At 32.2% G+C, this 27,056-nt stretch overlaps 1 protein-coding gene across 5 annotated transcripts in view; it reads left to right on the top strand.

Annotated features, from left to right (window-relative positions):
• Positions 1-27,056, top strand: part of Dh31-R (Diuretic hormone 31 Receptor) — a 666,929-nt gene that overhangs the window by 403,606 nt on the left and 236,267 nt on the right. For all 5 annotated transcript variants that reach the window (XM_072532514.1, XM_072532513.1, XM_072532511.1 and 2 more), the window contains one exon: positions 9,035-9,161. In XM_072532514.1, coding sequence (XP_072388615.1) covers positions 9,035-9,161 — 127 coding nt within the window. The remainder of the gene's footprint in view (positions 1-9,034; positions 9,162-27,056) is intronic.

Genomic DNA, 27,056 nt, shown 5'->3' with positions numbered 1-27,056 from the left:
ATTTTATAAGTTATTTAATTTGTTTATCCTTGAGGCTAATAATTTAAACTATTGAGCTTGCCCTATGCATGATGCTAGACATATTCAGCAAATTTCATAGGATTCCTTAAGACTTAGACTATCTCAAAAGTTAAATGCATATTGAGTTTTCATCGAAATTATTTACAAAATAAACGTTTGAAAAAGGGGTATGTTTTTTACTTATAAACAATTGTTATAACTTCTATATTTTTCAAGCTACAGACTTGTACGTACAACTATTGGATAACTGGTAAAAAAGCTCACATTAAAAAATAAAAAACCTTCTATGACCAATAGGAACGAAGTTAGTGACTATTTTTAAAAAAATCATATCTTCATTGTTTATAAACATTAAGAAGTAAAATTTGCACAAATTTTGAATGAAAATCTAAACTTTATATTGAAATTTATAGCTATAAAATTTATCTAATTTTTCAAAACGACGGTACTTTCGAAAGATCGACATAGGAAAGTGGAGAGGATATCTGTTTCAGCTCCGTTTTTTTTTCGGCATCGGAACTTCAAATTTACATAATCTCGGCTTCCTTTGCAGCTGCAAGCCTCTTTTTTTATTCTGGAGTAGCTCGTCGAAATATGAATAACTACATAGTTTTCACTGGCCGGAAAATATGGGAAAACTCGGAAAAATTGAGTCTATTTGAAATTCACCCTAAATACTTACTTTTGTTTAATTTGCTCGAATAGTCTGTCGCAGTATTAATAATGATGACATAATTTTCAACCCCCATAAATCTCGGAAAATCCCGGAAAATTAACATATGTTTTTTCATTTTATATCAATGATGTAATAATACTTATATATTTTATAAATTAAATTTCAGGTAATTTTTACACATTATATTATTATATTCCTTATATTAATTATAATTGTTTGTATTTTTATAATTAACAATATTGATTTTTATTCTATTTTTCTTACAAATATGATATACAATATTAATCTAATCTGCCTTACTGCTTTGATAAAATAAGTCGATTTTTTTTCATCACTTGCCTTATTAAATTTTGCAATGTTTATTGAACTTTACTTTTTTTATTTTCTTTACATACATTGGTTTAAAAGTTAAAATTTGTTCATTTATTCGACTTCACTGTTAGGACTGAACCTTTTTGTTGCAGGTTGTTTGTCTTCACTTATTAAGTCAGTCTTTCCATACATTAACATGGGCGATCTTAATGCTAAGGTGGGTCAAGGTAAGGTAGGAGAACAAGTAGGAAAATATGGGCTTGGAAACAGAAATGACAGAGGAGATTGATTGATTCAATTTTGCCAAAGTGAAGACTTTGTAATAACAAATACATTTTTCAAATTACCTCCTCGATGGTTATATACATGGACATCTCCACAACATACCAAAGAAAAAATAGTGAGAAATCAAATAGACTACATTATGATAGCAAGAAGGTATCATAATGCTGTTAAATGTACTAAGATGCTCAGATCATAACCCGGTAGTTACTGTGATAGAGGCGAGACCAAAAAAGATTAGAAGACCACACAGAAAGGCACTAGATTTAAATAAACAAAACAAACATAGAAACAAAAATATACGACAAGAAACAGGAGAAGAAATAAATGAAAACCTCCGTTCAGTGCAGCAACAAATTAACGATACAAACAACGTTAACCAAAAATTAAAGTACATAAATACAGCTATACAAACAGCAGGAAAGAAACATCTTACAAAAACAACAACAAAGAATAAGGGGTGGATGACACAAGATATACTAGACTTGATGGAACAAAGAAGAAAGATGAAGAATTACCCAGACAAATACAAATAAATAAATAAACACATAAAAAAGAGAATAAAAGAAACCAAAGAGGAGTGGATTAAAGAACAATGTGAAGAAATGGAAACCTATGAGAAAAAGTACGATGCGTTCATTATGCACAAAAAAAAAATAACTGGAAGCATAAAGAAATGCCAAATAGGTAAACTTAAAGACAAAGATGAAAATCTTATTGTAGATCTAGAGAATAAAATAAAAAGATGGACAGAATACCTGAATAAATTATTTAAAGACGATAGAAACAACTTAACTCAGATAATCAATGCAACTGGGCCAGACATATTGAAAGAAGAAGTAGAATACGCAATAAGAAACGCTAAAAATGGAAAAGCAAATTGACCTGATGAAATTCTTACAGAACTGTTGAAGCTTTTGAATGATAAATCCGTAACCATAATATTAAATTTTGCAGCGAGGAGCTAAAACAGTTTCCCCTCCACTTTCCTATGTCGATCTTTCGAAAGTAACTTCGTTTCGAAAGGTTTTAAGTTTCGAAAAATTGAATGAATTTTATAGCTATAAAATTCAATATAAAGTTTAGATTTTCATTCAAAATTTGTGCAAATTTTACTTTTTAATGTTTATAAACAATGGAGATATAATTAACAAAAAAATTGTCGCTAACGTCGTTCCTATTGTTCATAGAAGGTTTATTTTTTGTTAAATGTGAGTTTTTTTACCAGCTATCTAATGGTTGTACGTACAAGTCTGTAGCTTGAAAAATATAGAAGTTGTTACAATTGTTTATAAGTAAAAAACATACCCCTTTTTCAAACGTTTATTTTGTAAATAATTTCGATGAAAACTCAATATTCATTTAACTTCTGAGATAGTATAAGTCTTAAAGAATCCTATGAAATTTGTTAAATGTGTGTAGCATCATTCATAGGGCAAGTTCAATGGTTTAAGTAATTAGTCCCAGGGATAAACAAATTGAATAACTTTTAAACTATTTGACCGATCGGGGGGAAATTTCGCACAAATTTAAAGGACGGCACAAATTCCTCAATGTTGAAATCAATTAATAACATTTTATTTCGTTAATAAAAAAATTAATTAAATTTATAAATTAGTGCAAAAAAACTGGCTTTTTGCAAATATCTCCGTAAACTATTTATCAATTTTAATTGAAAAAACGGGAAAATAAAGATATTCTTGATATAAAAAAATGGTATAAATATTATTTATTTAAATTATAAGGGAAAAAACTTATAGATAAAAAAATCAAATTTTGACCATAAATTATTGTTTAAAAAAAAGGCAAGGTAAAAGTAGGAGTACCTTTTTATCTTTTCGTCATCTAGTAACCCCCACCTATGTCTTAAAAGCTTCAGATATCTGCGAAACATTTTGCCGTGAAATCGATGATTTTTGTATAACCAGACTGGGCTAATAATATATATTCATAAACATGAACAAAGAATAGAGTTCGGATTTATATGCAACAAAAATTGAAGAAAAAGCGCTTATATACGCAAAGATTTTTATTAAAAAAAGGCAGAAATCGTAACCTAAATATAGGTAGACAACATACAGGCAGTATAAACAAATAACTTAATATTTATTATTCAAAGTAAAATAATTTAATATTAACTTAAGACAAATATATTTACATAACATAAAATTGGTAACATAATAAATTAATACCTAAATAATTGTAAATAAATAATTTAACATTGTAACCACTTAAATTTTTTCATTAAGAGCTACAACTTAATGGTTTTCAGTATTTTCGATATTAAATATAATATCTTTGATCACTCAAAATTAATTTGTATATTGAAAATGAACGTTTCACATCGACAGATCTAAATTGAGCATATTTACGGACGCATAATAATCTGTCTCACTTTTAATACCTTGGAAAATGCTCCACTCAAAACTTAATAAATAGATAAAAACTGAAAACCTTCATTCCTGTCAAAAATAGATTTTATTTGTTTAAAAGAAGGAAACGTAATAATTATAGAGCAGAGCATACGATAACATCAGGAGATGGGATGGTAAACAGAATAAATACGAGCCATGGCTGTGGAAATCAAAATTAAGACATCTAACCTAGTAGTCTCAGCTATATATAGCCGCCAAAATATAAAATATAATCAGATTTGTACACAACATGTTTGAATTCCCAAGGAAGTAGATTCATCATCGAAGTTGATTACAATGCTAAACATACTAAATGGGGATCAAAATTAACCACCAATAAAGTAAGAGAGATTGCAAAAGCCTACAGACAATTGAACTGTAAAGTAATAACGACTATAAAAGCAACGTATTAGCCAAAGGATCAGAATTAAATCCCTGACCTTATTGACTTTTTGTTAATTAAGAATATTGGCTCTAATTCCTTGAGCGATGAGAAGACCTGAGCCTGGCCAAGTCTAGGGGGTCTATTTCAGTATTACTTCGTCACACTTGGTGACTTCGTCACACTTAGTGACGAAATAATACTGAAATAGACACCTCCAAGACTTGTAAATGCAAAGACAAATTGGGAGAACGTTAGACATGAACTAGAAGACTTAGTTGATCTTTCGGTCACTTTGAAAACTAAAAATCAGTTAAATGCAGAAGTTAATTTCTTACCAAACAGATTTAGCAATCAGCATGGAACAGTACTCCTATCATTCGTATTAGGGCAGAAGGAAAAAATTATCCGAAAGAAATCAGAATTCTTAGAGGCTTTGAGCACCTATACTACATAATTCACCAATCAGAAATACTGTCGCTTTGCACAGCATCTAGAAAACACGTTCCAACCAAAACCAAGAAGTCAACGTGAATTGCTTTGAACAAGATTTCTTGGTAATTAAACCTACTAATACCAAAGAAATTGCGAAAGGGGTAAAATGGAATATCGATCCCAAGAAACTTCCATAGGTATGATCTAATAACAGGCAAAATATTAAAACAATTTGCCAAAGAAAGCCATCACTCACCTTACATACCTATTTAATGCATCCTTTATACTAAAGTATGTTGCAAGAATGTGAAAATTGGAAGAAGTCATAGTGAAAAATCAGGAAATCCGCCAAATGAGGTTTCATCTAACAGGCCCATTGCATTATTGCCTGTACTTTCAAAATTATATGAAAAGATCGTAACGAAAAGACTAAAGATCATCGTAAAAAAAGGGATAATCCAACCACTTCAGTTTGACTTTAGAAACAGTCAACGATAGATCGATAGAAAATATCACTTTTTTAACATGCATAAAAGAATTAGAGAATTAACAGGAATGACAAAAACACTTCAAACTAGGCAACTAAGAAATAAAAGTGGTGCACTTATAACAGAAAAACTTAAACCAAAAAATGCAGAGATGGACACAATATATAGCACAACTTTTTGAAGACAAAGAGAGAACAGAAGCACCAAAAGAATTTAAGGATGATACTGGGCCTGACATTATACGAGAAGAAATTGAATATGCAATGAAGCAAGCTAAAGGTGGTAAATCTCCAGGGCCTGATGAAGTTCCTTTGTGAGTTTACTCAAAATTGTGAATACTAAATCTATTGATCTTCTTTTGGATCTATTCAATACCATATATAGAACAGGTATAATACCTAAAGAATGGCTCCAATCAACATTCATACTGCTACCCAAAAAAGCCAAAGAAAAGAAGTGCAATGAACATCGCACTATAGCCTTAATGAGTCATGTCTTGAAATTGTTTTTAAAAGTAATTCACAATAGAATACATAAGAAATTAGATGAAGGCATAAGTAAGACACAAATGGGATTTTGGAAAGGACTGGGAACACGAGATGCACTGTTTGCAGTAAGTGTTATTTCGCAGAGATGCTTAGATATAAATCAGGAAGTATATGCTTGTTTCATTGATTTTGAGAAGGCATTTGACAGAGTGGAGCATAATCGGCTTAAAGAAATTTTATTACATAAAAACATAGACAGTAGAGACATTAGAATCATATGTAACCTCTATTGGAACCAAACAACAAAAGTGAAAGTTGAAAATGAACTGACCGAGTATATCCAGATTCGCCGTGGGGTCCGCTAAGGGTGTATTTTATCACCCTTGTTATTAAATTTATATAGTGAAGCCGTCTCAGAATTAGCGCTTGCCGAGGTCAGTGAGGGCCTTATAATAAACGGTGAGCCACTTAATAACATGATATGCTGACGACACCGTCCTTCTGATAGAAACACTAGAAGAACTGCAACACCTTGCTGAACAACTAAATATATATTGCAACGATTATGGACTAAAAATAAATTTGAAGAATTCCAAGTTCATGGTATTTACAAAAGCACAAAACATCAAAGTTAAGCTAGTACTAGATAATACAGAAATTGAACTAATATCTTCGTACAAATACCTTGAAGCATGGATCACAGAAGATAATGATCAGACAAAAGAAATAAGATGCCGCATTGAAATTGCACGGTCAACTTTTAATAGAATGAGAAAACTTTTTTGTAATCGCGATATCAATATATCGCTCCGAATAAGAATACTTCGGTGTTATATTTTCTCTACCCTTTTGTATGGGGTTGATGCTTGGACACTTAAAAAAACTAACATTAAAAACCTAGAAGCATTCGAAATGTAATGTTACCGACGTATTTTGAAAATATCATGGATAGATCCCAAAACAAACGAACAAGTTCTCGAACAACTAGGAAAACAATGCAAATTTTTAAATTCCATAAAAATCAGGAAATTGGAATACTTGGGGCACATCATGAGAGGTGAAAAATACAAACTACTAAGGAATATGATGCAGGATAAAATCAAAGGCAGAAGAAGCGTAGGAAGACGTAAAATCTCGTGGCTACGCAATCTCCGTGAATGGTTTGGATGCAGTTCAATTGAACTATTCAGGCGTGTAACCAACAAAATTATAATTGCCAGAATGATTTCCAATCTCCGATAGGAGCGGAACTTGAAGAAGAAGAACGATAAATCAATACATAGAATATAGTAGCTAGACGCTAGCGATATCACTGAACTCTAAAATTCAATAACCGCAACATTTGCAGACGACAAAGCTGTTCTAGCAGTGAGAAATAATCATAAAAGAGCTGCACGAGATCTACAATCTTCAGTGAACAAGATAGATGATTTAAAAAAAATAGAGGAAAAAGTTTAGTGAGACCTAATCACTGCATGTGAATTTCACTAATAAGAAAAAGCAATATGTGCCAATTGAACAAATGACACCCAGATTCCTGTTGCAGATACTGCAAAGTACCTGGGTATGCATATTGATGCTAGACTTTGTTGGAAGGTCCACATAAAAGAAACGAGAAGAACTAAACTTTGATACAGTAATTGACTGTACAACTGATAATTGTTTATTAAATAAGAGGAAAAGGTTAGAGATTTCCCAATAGTTAAGCCCCAAGCCTTGATCAGGTACATTAGCCTGGAAATCTACTATAAAAAAACCATTGATGTATTATTATTGACCTTAAGTTTTATTAAAAAAGTTTAGTAATAGTAGTATGAATAATATCATGATAAGCAGCATGCAATTAAAAAAAGAACAATAGGCGGAATTTACGAAAAAAGGTAAACTGGGCAAAAATCACATCGAAAAGGCAAAATAGGCAAAAAATTTTGCCTATAATACAAGCTTTTCTCATTAGCATTTTTTTTCGGTTTACATTGTAAAAATGATTAATGATGATTTGCAGATCGACTTTTTCTATATATATATTTAAACTTCTTCGATTGAACTACTTTCCAAGGCGTGGATTAAATGAAACAGATATAAATGTGTGATAAGATAAAAAGATGGTAGTAGTAATAAAGTATAAATGAAATTTATCTTTTAGACTGTTTATGAAGTTTTCACATAAGTGTTCACTTCAATATAAAACCATCAAACATGTAAACATTTTCACCATCAGCCTTTCTCGCAATAAGATGTATACAACAAGCAGCATATGAACAAATGACAAATTTCTAGGAAGTTTGCCAAACTATTTTGAAGGATTTTTATGCAGATGATCTATTATTAGGAGGGGACACAATTGAAGAGGTTAGGAAATTAAAACAGGACATCAGTTTAATCTTAAGCTCAGCAGGATTTCAGCTCAGAAAATGTGTCTCAAATAAACCAGAAGTATTTGAAGGGGACTTACAAAATATTCAACAAGTTGAGCATTATTTGTCTGAAGACATCACTAGTAAAACTTTTGGGGTTGTACTGGAATACTCAATTGGACATCTTGCAGTACAATATTAATTTTATTATACAATCTTAGACAACCAAAAGGTCAGCATTATCAATGATTTCTCAAATATTTGACCCTCAGGGTCTTGTGGGACCAGTCATAATCACGGCTAAGGTAATTATTCAATCATTATGGCAGCTCAAATTGGATTGGAATGAGTCATTACCTCAGGATCTTCACACCGCTTGGAACAAATTTAAAGAAACAATCTACTGCTCAGCGATGGATCGGAAGTTGCATATGGGGTAGCAATTTATGTACGGTCAATAAGTCACGATGGGTTATATCATGTGCATCTACTATGGGCTAAATCAAGAGTAGCTTCGTTAAAGACAATCTCATTACCAAGGTTAGAGTTATGTGGGGCGTCACTCAGCGCAAAACTTACCAGGGAAGTTATAAATACATTGGACATAAGTTTTAATTTGTAAGAATGCAGTATTATTTCTAAAATATAAAAATATACAGTCCACTTAAATCGTACGGATTTAATTTCATACTGAACTACGGCGATCCATACAAAACATACAAACTCTCGGGATCTATCCCATTTTAAGCTGTAACAATACACTTCGTATATCTCATAGTTGAACCATTACCTCCAACCATTATTCTTAGTTTATTTCTTTCCAATCTTGTTATTGCTGTCTTTTGGTTTTACTAACACATACCTCTTTACTTTTTTATTTTTACTTATATTTTATTTCGGCTTTTTCCAGATATTAAATAATGACTTTATTTAGCTCCAATAATGGCCGTATGCCTTGTCTAGCGTTACTCTATACATCGCGTCAGTATGCTTTATATAATAAATAATGGATGCAGTCTCTTATTGTACGCTGAACGCAGAGTGCAACTACTGTATAAGCATATAGACGCGACGTATGGCGTAACGCTGTACGGAGTTTATTTTAAACCACTGCCGTAAGAAATATGTACTGCAATTATTTAAATATTTATTTTAATTTAAAACATGTTTTATTTTCAGAACACTTAGATGTGCAAGAATTCTTATACATATGAACCTGTTTGCTTCGTTCGCTATAAACAATTTTCTGTGGTTGGTATGGTACTACCTTATGTTCGACGAGACTGAAATGCTATTTGCCAATCAGGTAAGATGGTAATTTTATTATTGTTGAATAGTATAGCTACATATATCGGTATTTTTGTACATCGGAAGCATAAGTTCTCTGTACAGAGAATGCCAGATGACAGGATTCCAAAACAGATTTTGACGTGGACACCACAAGGGAGAAGGAAAAGAGGAAGGCCGAGAGAAAGCTGGAGAGAGGGAATTGAAAAAGAACTAGAGGAAAGAGAAATCCCTCCAGGCCTATGGCTGAATAGAGAAGAATGGCGGTTAGGAGTCGGAAGGCGTCGGAGAACGCTGTAAACCGATAGTAGTAGTAGTAGTAGGAAGCATAAGTACTTACTCTGTGGCATGTAATTGCAGTTAACTTTGTCTAGAGCTTAATATTTTTATCGCTTCGTATACGTATAAGAGTATGGACGGTTTAGACGGTTCTCTTAATTTAGTCGACTTAAAAGCGATTTTACATAATCACTCTTAAAATTTTATTGATTTTGGCCTATGAGTTAGTTAAAGTGTAAATATGGTCTCAAAGGAATAAATATTTTGAAGAAAACTATACTTCCTCTTTCCAAAAATTAAGTAGCTCTGAGTTCACTTATAAAAAAGCCAAAATCCTTTGGCTTTGTATATAAATGTACATTTAGACGTGTATATATGTATTTCAGTTATGATCAAGAAACTCACGTATTTTGTGGTTAGTTGATCATTATCCGTCTTTAATTAATTGCAATAGTAAGAGGTCAACCTCTTTTATCAAGTTCAACATGATGCAATACGCGGATGATTTATGTTTTTACTTCAGTCATAGTTCATTTGAGAAATGTTTATATGACTTGAGAGAATGTATTCATTTACTAATAGAGTGGTTTAGGGACATGGGTTTTAGTGTTTCTCAGGCTAAGACTGCCTTGGTATGTTTTACTTGTCACCGAGTTAGAACTGCTAAAGCTGCTTGTCTAGATGGGTTCACAATTCTATACATCGACGAATATAAGTACCTAGGTAGAGTATTAGATAAAAAATTGCTTTGGACTAACCACATAAAATATATTAAAAAAAGATGCGAGAAAGCCATAAATCTGCTAAAAGTGGTTTCCAAGAAAAAATGGGGAGCTGATGTTACTGTATCATATACATTCTACAAGGTAGATGTAGATGTAGATTGCTGTACATTATATGGGGCAACATCTAAAACGAATCTAATAACTATCGATCGTATACAATACAAAGCTTTAATAATATGTATGGGTCTAACGATGTCATCCCCTAACCAAGCAGTCCTTGCAGATATACAAGAACCTCCGTTAAATATACGTAGATAGTATTTTTAGCTGAAAAACAAAAGCTTTAAAAATATGTATGGGTCTAATGATGTCATCACCTAACCAAGCAGTCCTTGCAGAAATACAAGAACCTCCGTTAAATATACGTAGACAGTATTTAGCTGAAAAACAAATAATTAAATACAGGGCATTTAATACGAATATGAACCAGAAAATAGCTTTTATTAATACTTGTAACCTTACAACTCCTTATTGGAGAATAAAAAACTCCCCTCCCTTGTCAGATGACTTTATTAATACCAATCAATATGAGATTTGTATGTTCAATAGTCCCAAATATCCAATATATGAATATAGTTATCAAAGTATCATATTTTGGCCAACCATTATGTTCCAGAAATGAACATATCATTTTAAAATATAAAATAAAAATATAGTTCTTTACACTTTTCTTAGTGTAGAATAAGTAAAATATTCACTAATATCTAGTTTGCTCGGGATAGCCGACTTAATGGCGCCACAGCCTCTTAAATAGTTTTCACACCTAAATACAAGAGGGGTAATCTACACTTTTACGCACCAAGTATTACTTTATTAGTTCGTTCTCAAACATTGCCCTTGAGGCATGTGCATTTTAAAACACTCTCAATTCACGTATAAAATATTTCTCTACGTCGAAATCGGGCATTTTTTCTCATAAATACGGTTTTCTCTTTTACGTGTGATAAAGAAAGAATTATTTGATATTGTACTGTCAGCTACGGTCGTTTTGAACCTCTTTACTCTAAAAATAGTTAATTATGAGTCGATAAACTAAAGGTGATTTTATTTCTCTGGAGTTATATTTGCTCACATTAACAATCCTTATCGTTCAACGGTCACTGAAGAACCAAACCTATGGAGATACATCTACTCACAAGTCCTTTGAAGTAAGGCTTGGAATCAAAAGATTTCCAACCCTCGAATGTAGGGATCCAGTTACAAGGCCCCCACACATTATATATCCTGAATATACTGAAAACGCTAATTTAAATAACCTAATACTCTCAACCACATTGAATGCTTTTGAACAAAATGTTACTAAAATATTTACAGATGGGTCCAAATGTGAAAATGGAACAGGTGCAGCATTTTTTGTTTCAGACATCAACCATGTCGAAAAATTTAGACTATCAGATACACTCTCTATTTACAGTGCTGAGTCTATCGCGATAAAAAAAGCCTACTTTGGTGCACACTAAATCCAGTTCATACGGTTTCTATTATGTCAGATTCAAAGTCCGTTCTGCAAGCAATTGAAGGATATCCAAAAAATATTTATAATCAAAAATTAATTTGTGAAATAAAAAACTTATTATACCAAGTAAATCGACAAAATAAAAAAATAATTTTCATATGGGTAAAAGGTCACAGCGGTATTATAGGTAATGAAATTGTAGATTGTGAAGCAAAAGAAGCTTGTAAATCAGATAAATTTGTAAAACTTTTTCTTATACCGACTTAACTACTAACCTTAGACTAACCTAAGATATTAAAGTCAGATGGTCAGAATCTTACAATAATTTTAGCAAGACATCGATAAATCTTTATTTCGAGCTTTACCCACAGCTTCCAAATAGAATACCGGTCATAACTTTTAATTATATAAAAAGATATACTTCAACAGTAACATGCTTAAAATTGAATCATGGCAGTTTTCCGACGCACCTTCATAAACTAGGGATACTAAAATCTCCGTTATGTGACTGTGACAATAAGTCCATAGGTGATATTAACCACATATTTCTGGAGTGTAAAAAAATGATACGGCTATCTCTAGACTATATAATTCTCTAATAGAATACAACACTCCTCTCCCTCTCAACATTGGTTCCCTGTTATCAAGCCATAATAAACGCGTTTTAGATGCAATAATAAATTACGTTAAAGAAGCTTAAGTCAATAACACACACACGTACGCACGCACACACACACACACCCACACACGCACACACATACACGCACGCACACCCACAAACACACACACACGCACACACCCACACATGCACGCACGCACGCACGCAAGCCCACCCGCACGCACGCACGCACGCACGCACGCACGCACGCACGCACGCAAGCACGCACACACGCGCGCACGCACGCACGCACGCACGCAAACACGCACGCACGCACGCACGCTGATTCTTATCACGTCTATATTTAGACTTTTTATTTCTTTAATGGTGTTGTGTATATTTCCCCAACATACTTCGAACATTCCAAGTACATATTTTTTGAACGTTTCACGTGCACACTTTTTCTCTATTAGTGTTTAAATATTGGTAAGGATTTCGTGTGTTGACGACCTGGGAAGCCTTACATTTTCGTGTTCTTCCTCCCCTGCCGGATCTTGGTATCCGAAGTCCATGATCAGTACCTTCTCCAAATTGGTTTACATTACCCATGATAAATGAACTAGGGACTATTTATGGGGTGGTTTTCTGTTGCCTTCCTTATAACAGTATTACAGCCATTTGACTCATAATGCGAGTAGCGCCCGTGAGTATCTAAAATTAAGTCTACAGGTTTTTTTTAGTTTCCCACAGCATTAATCCAGTAATGACATTACTGCTGCCTAATGCCATGTCCTCAGTTGATCCGCGGGTACTTATTTGGCTGTGCCTTGTTCGTACCTGTCCTGCATATCTACAGGAACTTTCCCTATTAGCCATTGGGACACGCCGTGTCGGGGTTGAGGACTTCTCCGCCTAGTCTGTCCTACGCAAAGTACTGAAAGATCCCTACTCAATTCAAAGCTCCTTCTCCACGCAAGTTGAGACCAGCCACGAAGTTGAGACCAGATAAGATTTATAAAGTTCTTAATTTATTACAAAGCAGACAAGTAATCGGGCAATACTTGGTTGGATCTTGGGTGTTATTTTGATATTTTGGTATTAAGTTGTTCCATGGGTTAGAAAAGGTGGTATTTCCTGCGGATTAGAAATACGGTGATTAATTAATGATGATAAGCACTCATGAATACTCCAAGACTTCTTATTCCAGAAGTTCTGAATGCCGCCTAGTCCGGGAGATTTCCAGTTATGAAGCTCTTTGATTATATTTGAAACGTCTTCAGTAGTCAAGGGTTCGTATGGAGCAGTAACGTAATGTTGACAGTTGTGCGCCGTATCTTCGATCCATCCAGCGTTGGTGTTAAGAGCAGCTGGTGTGGAAAGTTGATTTCCCCAAAACTCATGAATTTCTTCTTGGCTTGGGTACGATTTATTGGCACTTTCTGCAGTAGAGTTGAGTTTCTGATAGAACGCCTTCTCGGCATTCTTAAAAAGCGTATTGTCGGATTTTCGTTTGTTACTAATTTTGTATCTCCTTAGTCGGCCTGAATAAATGAAAAGTTTTTGTTTTAATGTATCCACGCACTGTTGTGCTGTGTTGTTTTCTGGATTATATTGTGAGTGTTTTGCGGTGGTTAGCATTATTTCTTCAGCTCTTCTTATTACTTTTCTACTTGTTGTTCCTCGAACATATTCTGTGATTTGAATAATGTTATTATTATCCCAGATTTAGCCATACGGCTGACACTCCCTCTAAGGGGAAAATTCACTCATCCCAGATACCTACGGTATTAAATAGATTGAGTTCTGGTGGGACCCTTTCTATGTTATCGAGTCCTAGGTGACTTGAACGTCGGTGTCATCATCATCATCATCATTGGTGCTACAGCCCTATAGAAGAGCCTCGACCTTCCCAAGTCTATTACGCCAGTCAGTTCTATCCATTGCCAACTGTTGCCAGTTTGCTGCGCCTATTTGTCTACCATCCTCATCTACACCATCCTTCCATCTGAGTTTTGGCCTAACAATACTTCTACTTCCCACAGGTTGCGACATAAGGATTCTTCTAGGAGGGTTGTTCTGCTGTGATCTTGCCAGATGTCCTGCCCATCTTAGTCTTCCTATTTTTATAAAGGATACTACATCTTTACCACCAAATATATGTTTATATCTGTGATATATCTCATAGTTGTACCCCCTTCTCCAAACACCATTTTCAGAGATGCCACCGAATATTTTTCTCAGGATCCTTCGTTCAAATATAAGCAGGAGATTTTCATCTGCCTTGGAAATGGTCCATGTCTCCGACCCATATGTCAACACTGATTGTATAAGGGTTTTGTATATGGTTATTTTTGTTTTTCGGCTTAAGTTTCTGCTTCTCATATGTCTACTCAGTCCAAAATAGCATTTGTTTGCTAGGATTATTCTTCGCTTGATTTCTTCCGTCATGACGTTCTCCTTGGTGATCAGGAAGCTCAAGTATATGAATTTGTCTACCACTTCAAAGATAGAATTATCAACCGTGAATTGGTGGCCGATGTTTTAGGCTCTAATGTTGGGTGTTGATGCCATTATCTTAGTTTTATCTTCATTTACTTGCAGGCCCATATTTTTTGAGGCGTTTGACAAGATGGTATACATTTCTTCTAGCTTGCGTGTTGTGCGGGCAACTAGCGACATCATCTGCATATGCCAAAATTTGGTATTATTTATTAAAAATGTTTCCTCTGTTGTCTATTTGGGCATCCCTGACCGACTTTTTTAGAGCTATGTTGAAAAGGAGACATGCCAGCGCATCTCCCTGTCGCAGCCCAACATGCGTTTCAAATGCCTGTGATTGTTCGCCCTGTATTTCGACTTTGCAAACAACTTTGCGCATTGTAGCCTTAACCAATCTTATCAGTTTATCGGGGATGTGGAATTCATCCATGGCTTCATACAATTTATTTCTTCCTAAACTGAACGTCGATGTGTCTCCCAAAAATTTTCGCACACATCTGGACGTCGAAAGTAACACAGCTTTCTGCATGATCTTATATAGATGCTCATTTAGACCCAGCTTTTTTATGTTTTCTGGGAGGTTCTTCGGAATGACTCCTTATTTGTATTTCCAGATCTCTTGGCGATCCTCGATTCTCTTCCAGATTGGCGATCTTTTCGTTGTGCTTAACACGCAGAATATTGTTGTTAGGTATCGCCACATCGATTAGTGTTGTTTGTTAGTTTCTTAACTAGTACGACATCTGGTCTATTATTTGCTACAGATATGTACTACAGTTATTATTATTAATATTATTATTATTAAAATCAACTTTTTTTTATCGTTTCCTTTCTTTTAAATATTTTTTTTATTTAGGTAATAATAAATCTAATTTTCTAGTTTCTAAACTTTCCTTTTTCTGTAACTAAATCTCTAATTTAATTTTTTTGTCTTGTTGATAGAGCTAAATTCTATTTCTAGAACTTGGAGTCACTCGGAGGACATTGGTCAGAATTGTATTGCAAAATGAGTATTGTCAATGTCAATTACCCGCAAGGTCTATTAGCAACCTTTAATTACATTAATTAATATAATACTTGATAATTAATATAATAATAATACTATAATACTTCAATTAATATAATGTCTATAATTAACAACATAATAAACGGTTTATACAAAAAGTCAGTTTTGCAATTTGCCAACAATCGATAATCTCATTTGTAAAATTGCTATATGCAAAATAGGTAAATCAATTTTCACACCGCACTTGTATATCTTTAATATAATAATTTTTTAATATAAAACAAAATAAAATATATTTTTACGTTATAAAAATGACTTAATGTCTGAAAACTTTTAAAAGCTCCAATAACGGTTTTTCTAACGCAATTGGTTTCAGTCCTATATCATAAAATTCGATAAAACGAACGAAGATAAATTTTGTAAAAAATTGAATCTGCTCTCTTTTTGTATAGTCTCAAGTATTGGCTTGGGTATTAATGGCTTAGAGAAGTTTAATCAATTAGAAAAGGACATAAAGGTATGGGAATATAAAAAGGGATCTGAGACAAAAGAACAAACGAAAAAGTAAAATTTTTTTAACGAATCCAGGGGTTTTTACAATAATATCAACGTGGATAATAAAAATGTTTGCAAATATCTTGTAATTATTTTTAACCCAAATAACCTTTGAAAATCAATTGTTTATATTTGATTAATACTTAAATGCGTGACTTTTGAAACTAGGAAAAAACAAGCATTTTAATTTATAAAAGAAATTCAATTTTTTTTCCATTTGCCGATGTTAACCTTTGCTCTTAAAATTTTTGATTGACATCTTTCCATTATAGCAATATTGGATTTACTACTACAGCCCCATGGCTCTATGCCATTGGTTTGATATTGGTTTAATAACTATTTTATCAACTAAAACTTTTTTTGCTGATGTGTTCCTTCCAACACAAGGTTTGGTCCAGATTAGACCAAAGTGTTTGGTTGTTTTAGTCCTGGGTATTTCCCATTGGTTCAGTATGTCTGTTATCATTCGTACTGGTGGCGATATTGTTTTAGGTTTTAAGGATGATTTGATTGATTTCCATATTGAATGGTCGTATCTATTAAGTTGTGTTTCAGTCAAACATATTGTTTGACTGATTCTTCTCTTGCAATTTTTAGTTGTGTTTTTTATTTATTAGTTAAGCGATTGTAAAACGTTTTATCCGCTGGATTCCGACTTTGTTGCCGTTTGGCTCTTGCTTTTCTTTGTTCGGCAATAAGCTTTTTAATTTCTAGTGGAATATTTATTATATCTCTGATTTTATTTTTAACTGCATCGTTTGGTGTTGCTTCTTTTGCAGCGTTTTTCAATAATGTCATGAGGTTATTTGTAGCTGATTCTATTTCTGGAGGGTTTTTTAGTCTTAAGAACTTTTAGTCTCTTTACGTTTAACCTAACGTTGTCATCCAGCATTTTTCGAAAAAGATTATAATCTGTCCTAGGTCCATGCAGTTTTGGAGTTGGTTGTTTGTTAATTACGCAGGTGCTAATTGTTGCAATAATTAGTGAATGATCGGAAAATAGGTAATAACTTGGAAATATATGCATAAACCTGTTATATATTTCTTTTATGATGCAAAAATCTTTTTTGGGGTCCGTTGGTCAGTACCTACGTTGATATTTCTTGTTAAAAATATGAGTATTTGTTTTCTTGCATTAATCTATAGAGCTCTCTCTTCTTTGTTGTTATAAACGTGGATACCCAGTAAGTGTGTATACTATTAAAGTGACCAGCTGCGATAAATTGTAGGCCCGGCGTAATGAAGAAGGATCCAAAATCTGTTTTTTAATATTGTTCTTTTGAGTTCAATATACTGCTGCAATTGTTATTTCGTAAGGTAATGAGCATACTTTTATTACTGTAGCTTGGATACAGTCTTTTACATAACTTTGCATCATGAAATGTTTAACTGATTGTTTAATTAAGATTGCTGTACCACCTGACAGTCTTGTCTGGGTTGTTAGTATGGTACATTAGATAATGCGATATTTTAAAATACGATTTGTCTGTAAAATATCTCACTTATTAATAATATATTTTGTTGTAGATATATTGTTACTGTGTACTTATGATTCAGCAGGCCATTGGTGTTCTACTTAGCTGTTCGACGAAAGAGTTTTATTTGCATACGAGTTTACTTAGCATGTTTATTACCATCCTGATTTATTGCATGATTTGAAACATGAGTTTGACTTCTTCTAAAAATTTCATAAGAATAAAGTTGGAATCTTGGTTTTCAGAAGGGGCAGCAGGAGGTTATCTATTATTTACTACATTAGCCTAGCTTACATTTGGTCTTACTGTATTAGGTCTAAATAGGTTGGTGCGTTATTTTTATTTCTATTTAAATTACAATAATATTCGCATCCTTTATAATTATCTGGGTGATCTCCTCCACGTAAAGCACATGTGGCTGGTGTGTTCTTGTTCTTTTTACAGCTTTCTGTACTGTGCTGCCATCCACATTTTTCGCATACATATGGTCTATTACAATATGTCTTAGACATCCATAGAGAAGTTTTGGTTTTTCGTATTGTTCTTTTAGATGAACTGATGATGCTTTCTGAGCAGAAATCGAAACGTCTTTAATAAATTGATGAAGTCCCCACCTTCTTTGTTTTTTATTTCTCCACTTTGACCCAAAAACCCACTACTCTTCGAATGTTCCTTAGTTTATATTGTATTGACGGTCGTACTCCTTTTCTTGATATATATATATATATATATATATATATATATATATATATATATATATATATATATATACAGGGTGTTTCAAGAAAAGGTAACCCCGTCTCTAGGGTAGGTAAAAAACTAAAAAATAATTGGGGTTTGCTTAGTAAAAAATTTTTGTAACGACATCCGTTTTCAAGATACAGGACGTTGAAGAAAAAAAAAATTTACGCATTTTTTACGATTTTGCCGAAACTACTGGCAACATTGTAATGAAATTTTATACGAATATGTTTTGGAAGCTGATACATCCCATGAATTTGTTTTTATATCTAATTCTCATAGAGGGCGCTAGTTACACGGATCGTACTAAGTATTAGTCAATACAACTTTTTCAACAGTATAATTATTAATCAAAATTTCAAGTAAACTTAAACATTATTCAATTTTACACGAAAAAGGTACTCTTGGTAAAACTCGATACTGTGTACCGTTTTCGGAATATTTTAATGATGACATTATTCTTAATTCTGTAAACCTTGCACGTAAAATGGTAACGTTTTTACTGTATTCACGAAACAAACCTTGAATTTACTCATAGCAGATACCACTATCTCATTAAAAACTTTAGACTCGGAACTAGAAAAATTAGAAACAAAATTAATCGAATCATTACCAGTTGCTACTTTTAATACATTTAAAGAAACATCCATACAATACAATGAACGTATTTTTTGTAAAATTCGCGATAGAAATATCAAAAAAATTAATATGCTATCGTCAAAATCAGATAATAAAAATCACAATAATAAATTGCAGGATACTTGGTCAGAAAATTTACCAAATGTAGAAATTCCCAGTGACGTACAAGATGTTTTAAGTTTAGGAGATAACTTTGCAGTTCCCATCCGTAATAAAAATGATATCCCAACATTAGAAATTATTTGTTCAATTGAGAGTTCAATTTCTAACTTAAGTACCAATGTATAGGATGATATCGGAACTAAATTGTAACATTTTGACAAACTTTAAAAACAAAACAAATACCCTTTTGAAAACAAAACAATACAAAAGAAAATTAAAAAGACAAAAGCTTTTTTAAACGAGAACCCCAATTTAGTTGTTCTGAAACCTGACAAAACTAACAAGACTGTTATTATGGAGTCCGAAGACTATGACAGTAAAATGGATTTTCTATTGAATGACAATACAACATACCGTGAAATGAAAAATGATCCTACGAATATTTTCCAAAAAAAAAAAATAACGAATTAGTCGACAGATGGGGAAAATGTGCTACATCTCACCAAACACTGCTAATTCCCTCAAGACACATAATGCTGTAATTCCAAAAATATACGGTCTACCCAAAACACATAAAGAGGGTGTGCCGCTGCGACCTATTGTTTCATGCATTCAGTCTCCTTTTTAAAACCTTTCAAAATATTTGAAGAACATTATTTCCAACGTAATAAATAAAAATCCACAATTTAAAAGATGCTGATCACCTGAAATTAAAACTCAAAAATATACATTTACCAACAAATTATAAATTAGTTTCTCTTGATGTGGTATCTTTATACACCAATATTCCAATAGCTTTAGTGAAAGACATTATTAAAAAAAAGTGAAATGAAATCAAAGCGTTCACAGACATCACTCTAGAAGAATTTCTGCTAATAGTCGAAACAACATTAAAGTCAACCTATTTCCTATATAAAAACAAAATCTTTCAACAAACAGATGGATGTGGTATGGGTGCTAGCATATCCAGTGCCATCGCTCAATTAGTTTTAGAGCATCTAGAGGAAATTGTTTTAAATAAAATAGATTTTGATATACCTTTTTTCTATCTCTATATTGATGACTGCTTGAGCGCAGCACCAGAGGATAAAATGCATATTTTACTAAATGAATTCAATAACTTTCACCAAAAACTAAAATTCACATTAGAAATTGAAAAAAAATATCAAATTAATTTTCTGGACCTGACCTTACATAGAGAAAACAGCACTATAACTACTTCATGGTACACCAAAAAAACCTGGTCGTCGAGATATCTGAATTTCAACTCTCATTATCCCCTGTCTCAAAAGAAATCAGTAGCTATCGGACTCGCCGATAGAGCTATTAGATTATCCGATCCTATCAATAAACCTCAGGCCATTAAAAAAGCAAAAACAGCACTAACACTTAATTCATACCGACATCACCTTATCGACAACACTTTCAAATCGCGACTGCATAAATTTTACAATAACAATAATAACAATGAAACTGGCACGGTAAAGAAAAACTACATGTCTCTGCCCTGTATAAAAGAATTATCAGAACAAATTGCAAATCTTCTGTCCAAACATAATATTATAGTTGCTCATAAAGGGCACAATGTTTTAAAAAAAAATTTTAAAAGATTATAAACAAAAACCTCTCTATTAAAAAGATCGCATGTTGTATATGAAATTCTCTGCTCGAATTGTGATGGAGTTTATATTGGATCGGCTACTTAACTCAAGAATACGTTCCCACAAATATGACAAAAAAACTCAACCGCCCTCACAAAACATGAAAACGAAAAAAAACATAAATTTGATTTTGAGAAAACCAAGATCCTAAAAAGTGAACCCAACAGGAAGAAGAGAGAGCTTCTAGAGTCTATACAAATAAAAAAAAATAATAATGCAATAAATGATAAAAAAGATGTCAAAAATTTGAACAAAATATATTTCAACTTAATTTAAAAACACATAAAAATACAATCTCAGAACGCCTATGATGTTAAAATAACTGATTGTTTAAACGATAAACTAACATCAATAAACAACACATTAGATTTAAAATACATTTTACATGTGGTGACTTAGTGGGTATGTCCTATGTTTTTAATATTATTTTAATTGTGACGTCTACTTGTTAGTACCGAATTTTTACATGCTTGGTAAGTCAAAAGTTTAACTTTTAAACCGTATTATGTCTGTCATAAAATGGTTTTTTAGTCAATATTACTTCTTGAAAAAGGCATGGATTTCCTGCCGAAACGTCGAAAAAATATATGAAAATGTCTTAGTATCAAATAAAAAAATGTTTTATGAACCTAAGCCCTAATAAATATATAAGAACTAAACTATATATATATATATATATATATATATATATATATATATATATATATTATATATATATATATATATATATATATATATATATATATATATATATATATATATATATACAGATTGAACGAATTTAAAACGGAACATACAATTTAATATATGTCTGTTTGAACTGCATTTGAAATAGTGGACCAATATAAAACTTACAAAAAATAAATCGATACCCGGTGATAGACATTGTATAAAATATCGTTCAACTATCTGTCTCCTTTAAAGGAAAGAGGAGCTTGCCTAATAGTCAGAGAGATAGTGCCGAAATTTTGAACTGATCAGTAATATGACATTTCTCTATTGGAATATATTCATTGTAACTGGGTTAAGACTTTGCCTTGCAGGCGGATGCCCCTCGTGGTACAGGGGGTGGCTATACAGGGATGAAGTTGTAATTTTTTTTCGGAAATATTAACGATCGATAATATGGCTGAAAATTTGCCCAGAGTAAGATCTTGGTATAACTAGACGAAATCCCAAAGGGCGGACGCGAGAGTGGATACATAAGGAGTGGCGGACAGGGGTGAAATTGTAATTTTTTGGGGAAAAATTAACGATAAGTAATATGTCCGCCATTTTCATGGCTCATTATTTAGCCCCTAAAAACTATAAATCCAAAAGAGCGGACAGCTGGGTTGGTACAGAGAGGCATAAAACGGGGTCAAATGTACCACTTGCCTGCGCATTTTAGGTTTCGGTTACAATTTTCAAACTGATTTTATTATGATATTTTTATACCGATTGATTTGAAAATTTGTATGCTCACTTCTGTTACTATTCTGAAAAGCGTTAAGTAGAGTTTTCCTCAAAATTTTCCAAAAAAATTTCCGTAAATGAAAATTTTCGTAATTTTTTGAGGTAAAATCTAATTTGTAGAATCCTTTTGATTTTCTGTCAGTTTTACCATGATTTTTTTCCAAAAATTTTTAAACGATTTTTCCGATAAGAAAAAAAAAATTAGAAAAACTTCGTCATTTTTTCACTCTCATTGATGTCATCACATTCATCATCTTCGTCACTTTCACTTTCAATAATATCACATTCATTATCTGCTTCATTTTCAATCACTACTTCTCGAACTGATTCTGGCATCTGAGGTCCACTAAACCATTTGAATTTATATGTTTCATCTTCAAACTCCCAATCATGTTCTTCAACAATCAATTCTGTTGGTACTTTTTTATGAGCATTTGTCCAAATATTTGAAATATAATGGGCTCGCAGTAGATGTTGGTGTAATTCATCTTGACATGGTGGTAAGCTTGAAGCATCGAAATTTTTTAGTTTTTTTTTAAAAGGCTCGTTCACATCATGCAACTTATACTGCCGGTTAAATAGTGAAAATCTGACATCGTTTACTTTTCTTTTTGGAATTGTTCTCGTCAGTCCTGTTCCATATAAGTGATATGTGAAAGTTTCTAAGGTTTCAAAAATTTCATTACAATCGAAGTCAGTTTCACCAAGTTGGATAAAAACATCTTGATACTTATTACATTTAGCGCATGCGTCTAGAATTACTGATCTAAATGGAACGGGCATCATTATTATTTTAATATTTTAAAATAATAATGATGCAAAATTAATGTCCAAACAGAATTTGTTAAATTATAATTAACTAATGAAAAAAAAATTCAATCAATTTGAAAGTTAAAAAAAATATTGAAAATATCTACAAAATAAATTTCAAAACTTAAAAAATTGATAATTCCACTATTAAATTAATTTTTATTAATAATTATTTGTAAAATGTTAAAGGAATTCTACAAACTGAATTTTACCTATTGATAAATAGAAATAATATATTTTGTATTTGATTATTAATGTAATAATAAATCAAATTTTTCTTATATCTGAACAACCATTATTTATGCAATATAAATTTAAAAACCTTTTTATTGTAATAAAAAATAAGTAAAATTACTATTTGTTATACCAAAAATATTTAATAGTTAACATTATAACATTACTTTAATTTAATAAAATATCAAATATCAAACATTTATTTAATTAAAAATTAATTTGTAAAATATTTATATTTAAGAAAAAAATGTGATTTGTAAAGTAAATATGACTTTAGTTTGAAAAAAAAACATAATCATAATATCATTTTAAAACTACAAAATATTCTATAAAAGATTCAGACGATGACGTAGAGTTTTATCAAAGGTTTTAGAAAAGTTTTTCTAATTTTTTTTTTCTTATCGGAAAAATCGTTTGAAAATTTTTGGAAAAAAATCATGGTATAACTGACAGAAAATCGAAAGGATTCTACAAATTAGATTTTACCTCAAAAAATTAAGAAAATTTTCATTTACGGAAATTTTTTTGGAAAATTTTGAGGAAAACTCCACTTGACGCTTTTCAGAATAGTAACAGAAGTGAGCATACAAATTTTCAAATCAATCGGTATAAAAATATTATAATAAAATCAGTTTGAAAATTGTTACTGAAACCTAAAATGCGCAGGCAAGTGGTACATTTGACCCCGTTTTATGGCTCTCTGTACCAACCCAGCTTTCCGCTCTTTTGGATTTAGAGTTTTTAAAGGCTAAATAATGAGCCATGAAAATGGCGGACATATTACTTATCTTTAATTTTTCCCCAAAAAATTGCAATTTCACCCCTGTCCGCCACCCCTTATGTATCCACTCTCGCGTCCGCCCTTTGGGATTTCGTCTAGTTATACCAAGATCTTACTCTGGGCAAATTTTCAGCCATATTATCGATCGTTAATATTTCCGAAAAAAAATTACAACTTCATCCCTGTATAGCCACCCCCTGTACCACGAGGGGCATCCGCCTGCAAGGCAAAGTCTTAACCCAGTTACGATGACTATATTCCAATAGAGAAATGTCATATTACTGATCAGTTCAAAATTTCGGCTCTATCTCTTGGACTATAAGGAAGCGATAAGTGGTTTGACAGCATAATAACTGCTTGTGTAGTCTAGTTTTCACAGTGATTCTAGGCAACCTATTTGGGTGGAGTTTTAACTTGTTCTTGAATGAATTCAGAATCCAGCAGCCCGCTGAAGTATTGGATTTTTATAATATAATTATTTGACAACCTTTTGTTGCCCAACCACCTAGAGCGGAGTTGAGCCTAAATACATTGATTTCGTATGTTCCGTTTTAAATTCGTATATATATATATATATATATATATATATATATATATATATATATATATATATATATATATATATATATATATATGTATATATTAAAATATGAAACAATATAAATATTATATATCGAATTTTCTAATTATCAACCACCTATTGGTTTGTGATGTGAAGTTTTCTATTTGTGGAATAAATTACCACGGTATGAACTTCTTCCCTAAATTACTATTTCAATTTAAGCCTTACTATGAAGTAAATATTCTATACCTTTACAAAGATAAAATTTTTCATGAATAAAACATTACCGTCTTGGGATACTAAAAATTTTAAGAACAGAGTGGTCTCTCCATATACATCTACAAGGATTCAATTACGTGGATAAATAATTCGCTTTCCATAAAATTGTCGTCGGTCCAAGTTAAATAAATAAAACAGAAAATTAAACAGGAAGAACTTTCAGTTCTAATGCAGGTAAACTTTTCTCATTACTCCTCCATTAAAACTTTACCAAACCGCTTGGATTTAAAATTTTAAAGTACACTAACTTAAACGCCTGTTCTAACTAAAAAAAAAACATTGTTTTTAATCAGTTTCAAATGTATTCAAGTGTATTTTGGGGAATAAATTTTATTGCCAAAGATATCGTTGCGATTAAACAACAAAATATTAAACATAAATGTTTAGCTTTAATTTTGTATACATAGTATTTCGTTGATTATTAAGTTTATGGCGTAACCATATGATGGCGTCTCGAATGAATTATCCACACGATCTAGTGTGGTAGCATCAACCTTCAAAAGCATACTATCAAAATATCATGTTATCATTTACTTTTGTGATTACTTTTGTGATTTTTAGTGGATTTGAAACAATGGATTAAAGTAATTTAGTATTTGGATTTATCACTGTTATTTGATAGAAAAATACCGACCAAACTAAGCAATGTCTCAAAAAGTTTTACTAAGACTATGTTCCATCGATTACAACCATTAAATGATTGTTTGCTGAATTCAAACACGGTCGTACTGACATCAATGATGCTGAGTGCTCTGGAAGGGCAAATGAGGCAGTTATTTCTGAAAATATTAAAAAACTGCCTAAAATTATTATGAAAAATCTCAAACTAAAGTTCCAAGAGATAGCTGACGCTCTAAAGTTATCAAAGGGTAGCGTTTTCACTATTATACATTAACATTTCGATATGAAATAGCTGTTTTTTAAATGGATGCCACTTTTTAATTCCAGATCATTCCAGATATTCCAGATAAGTCCCTGCGCTGTTTGAACATATTTAATCGAAATAAGTTTTTGCATCGGTATCTCACAATAACAATGAATAAAATATAGATTCATTACTTCTCTTCAGAATCAAATCGGCAGTCATCTGAGTGGAAAGCGATCGGAAAAAGCCGTCGAAAGCAATCAAATACGCAACAAACCGCCGAAAAAGTTATGGCCTCTGTATTTTGGGACCTTAGGGAACTATTTACACTGGCTATTTGAAACATAGGGAAACAATCAACAACAACCACTATATGAAATCGCAAAGAAAATGCCTCATTTTTTGAATATAAAATTATTGTTTAACCAATATAATGCGAAGAAAAAATGTACGAATTTTGCTTTCAATTGCTTCCATATCCACTGTATAGTCCAGATCTTACCACCAGCAACTAGCAATTGGTTCCGATCCAAAAAAATGCTCCGTGGCAAGAGCAATCGAGAGAATAACAAAGTAATCGTCAAAACTAAAGCCAATTTTAAAGGCAAAGATGAATTGTTTTACAAGAACACCATCAAATAATTAGACAAGCGTTGAAATAATTATATCTCTGCTTAAGGAGAATCTCTTAATGAATAAAGAATAATTTGTTGTTTACACACACACGAATCCTAGTTCCACGTATCCTTAGACTCTCTGGTTTGTAACTCTATGCAACTAACGTGCTGCATTCAGTGTGGAGTTATGTCTCGCTATGGAGACGGGCCAGTAAATCTAACGATACAACATTTATAAAGCAAAATTTTAGTGTATAGGTGTACAATTAAGGCATGTATATATGCGAAATTATTAAAATAATTTCGGAGTTTTAGGACTGTATCAATATGTGTGATTCAAAATAATAAGGAAGTTGAATTAAATATTACACACATAATAGCTGAATTAAGTTTATAAAAAAGCTTACCAATATTACTGCTATATACAGTCACGCACTGGTAGTCATCATACAAGCAGATTTTCAATCGCGGTATTTACACGCGCTGGTTTCTTGCATGAGATTTAATCTGTCTTT

This window comes from Diabrotica undecimpunctata, chromosome 5, assembly GCF_040954645.1.
Source record: "Diabrotica undecimpunctata isolate CICGRU chromosome 5, icDiaUnde3, whole genome shotgun sequence".
NCBI lineage: Eukaryota > Metazoa > Arthropoda > Insecta > Coleoptera > Chrysomelidae > Diabrotica > Diabrotica undecimpunctata.
The sequence above is the reverse complement of the archived record's forward strand: the minus strand, read 5'-3'. Positions and strand labels throughout refer to the sequence as shown.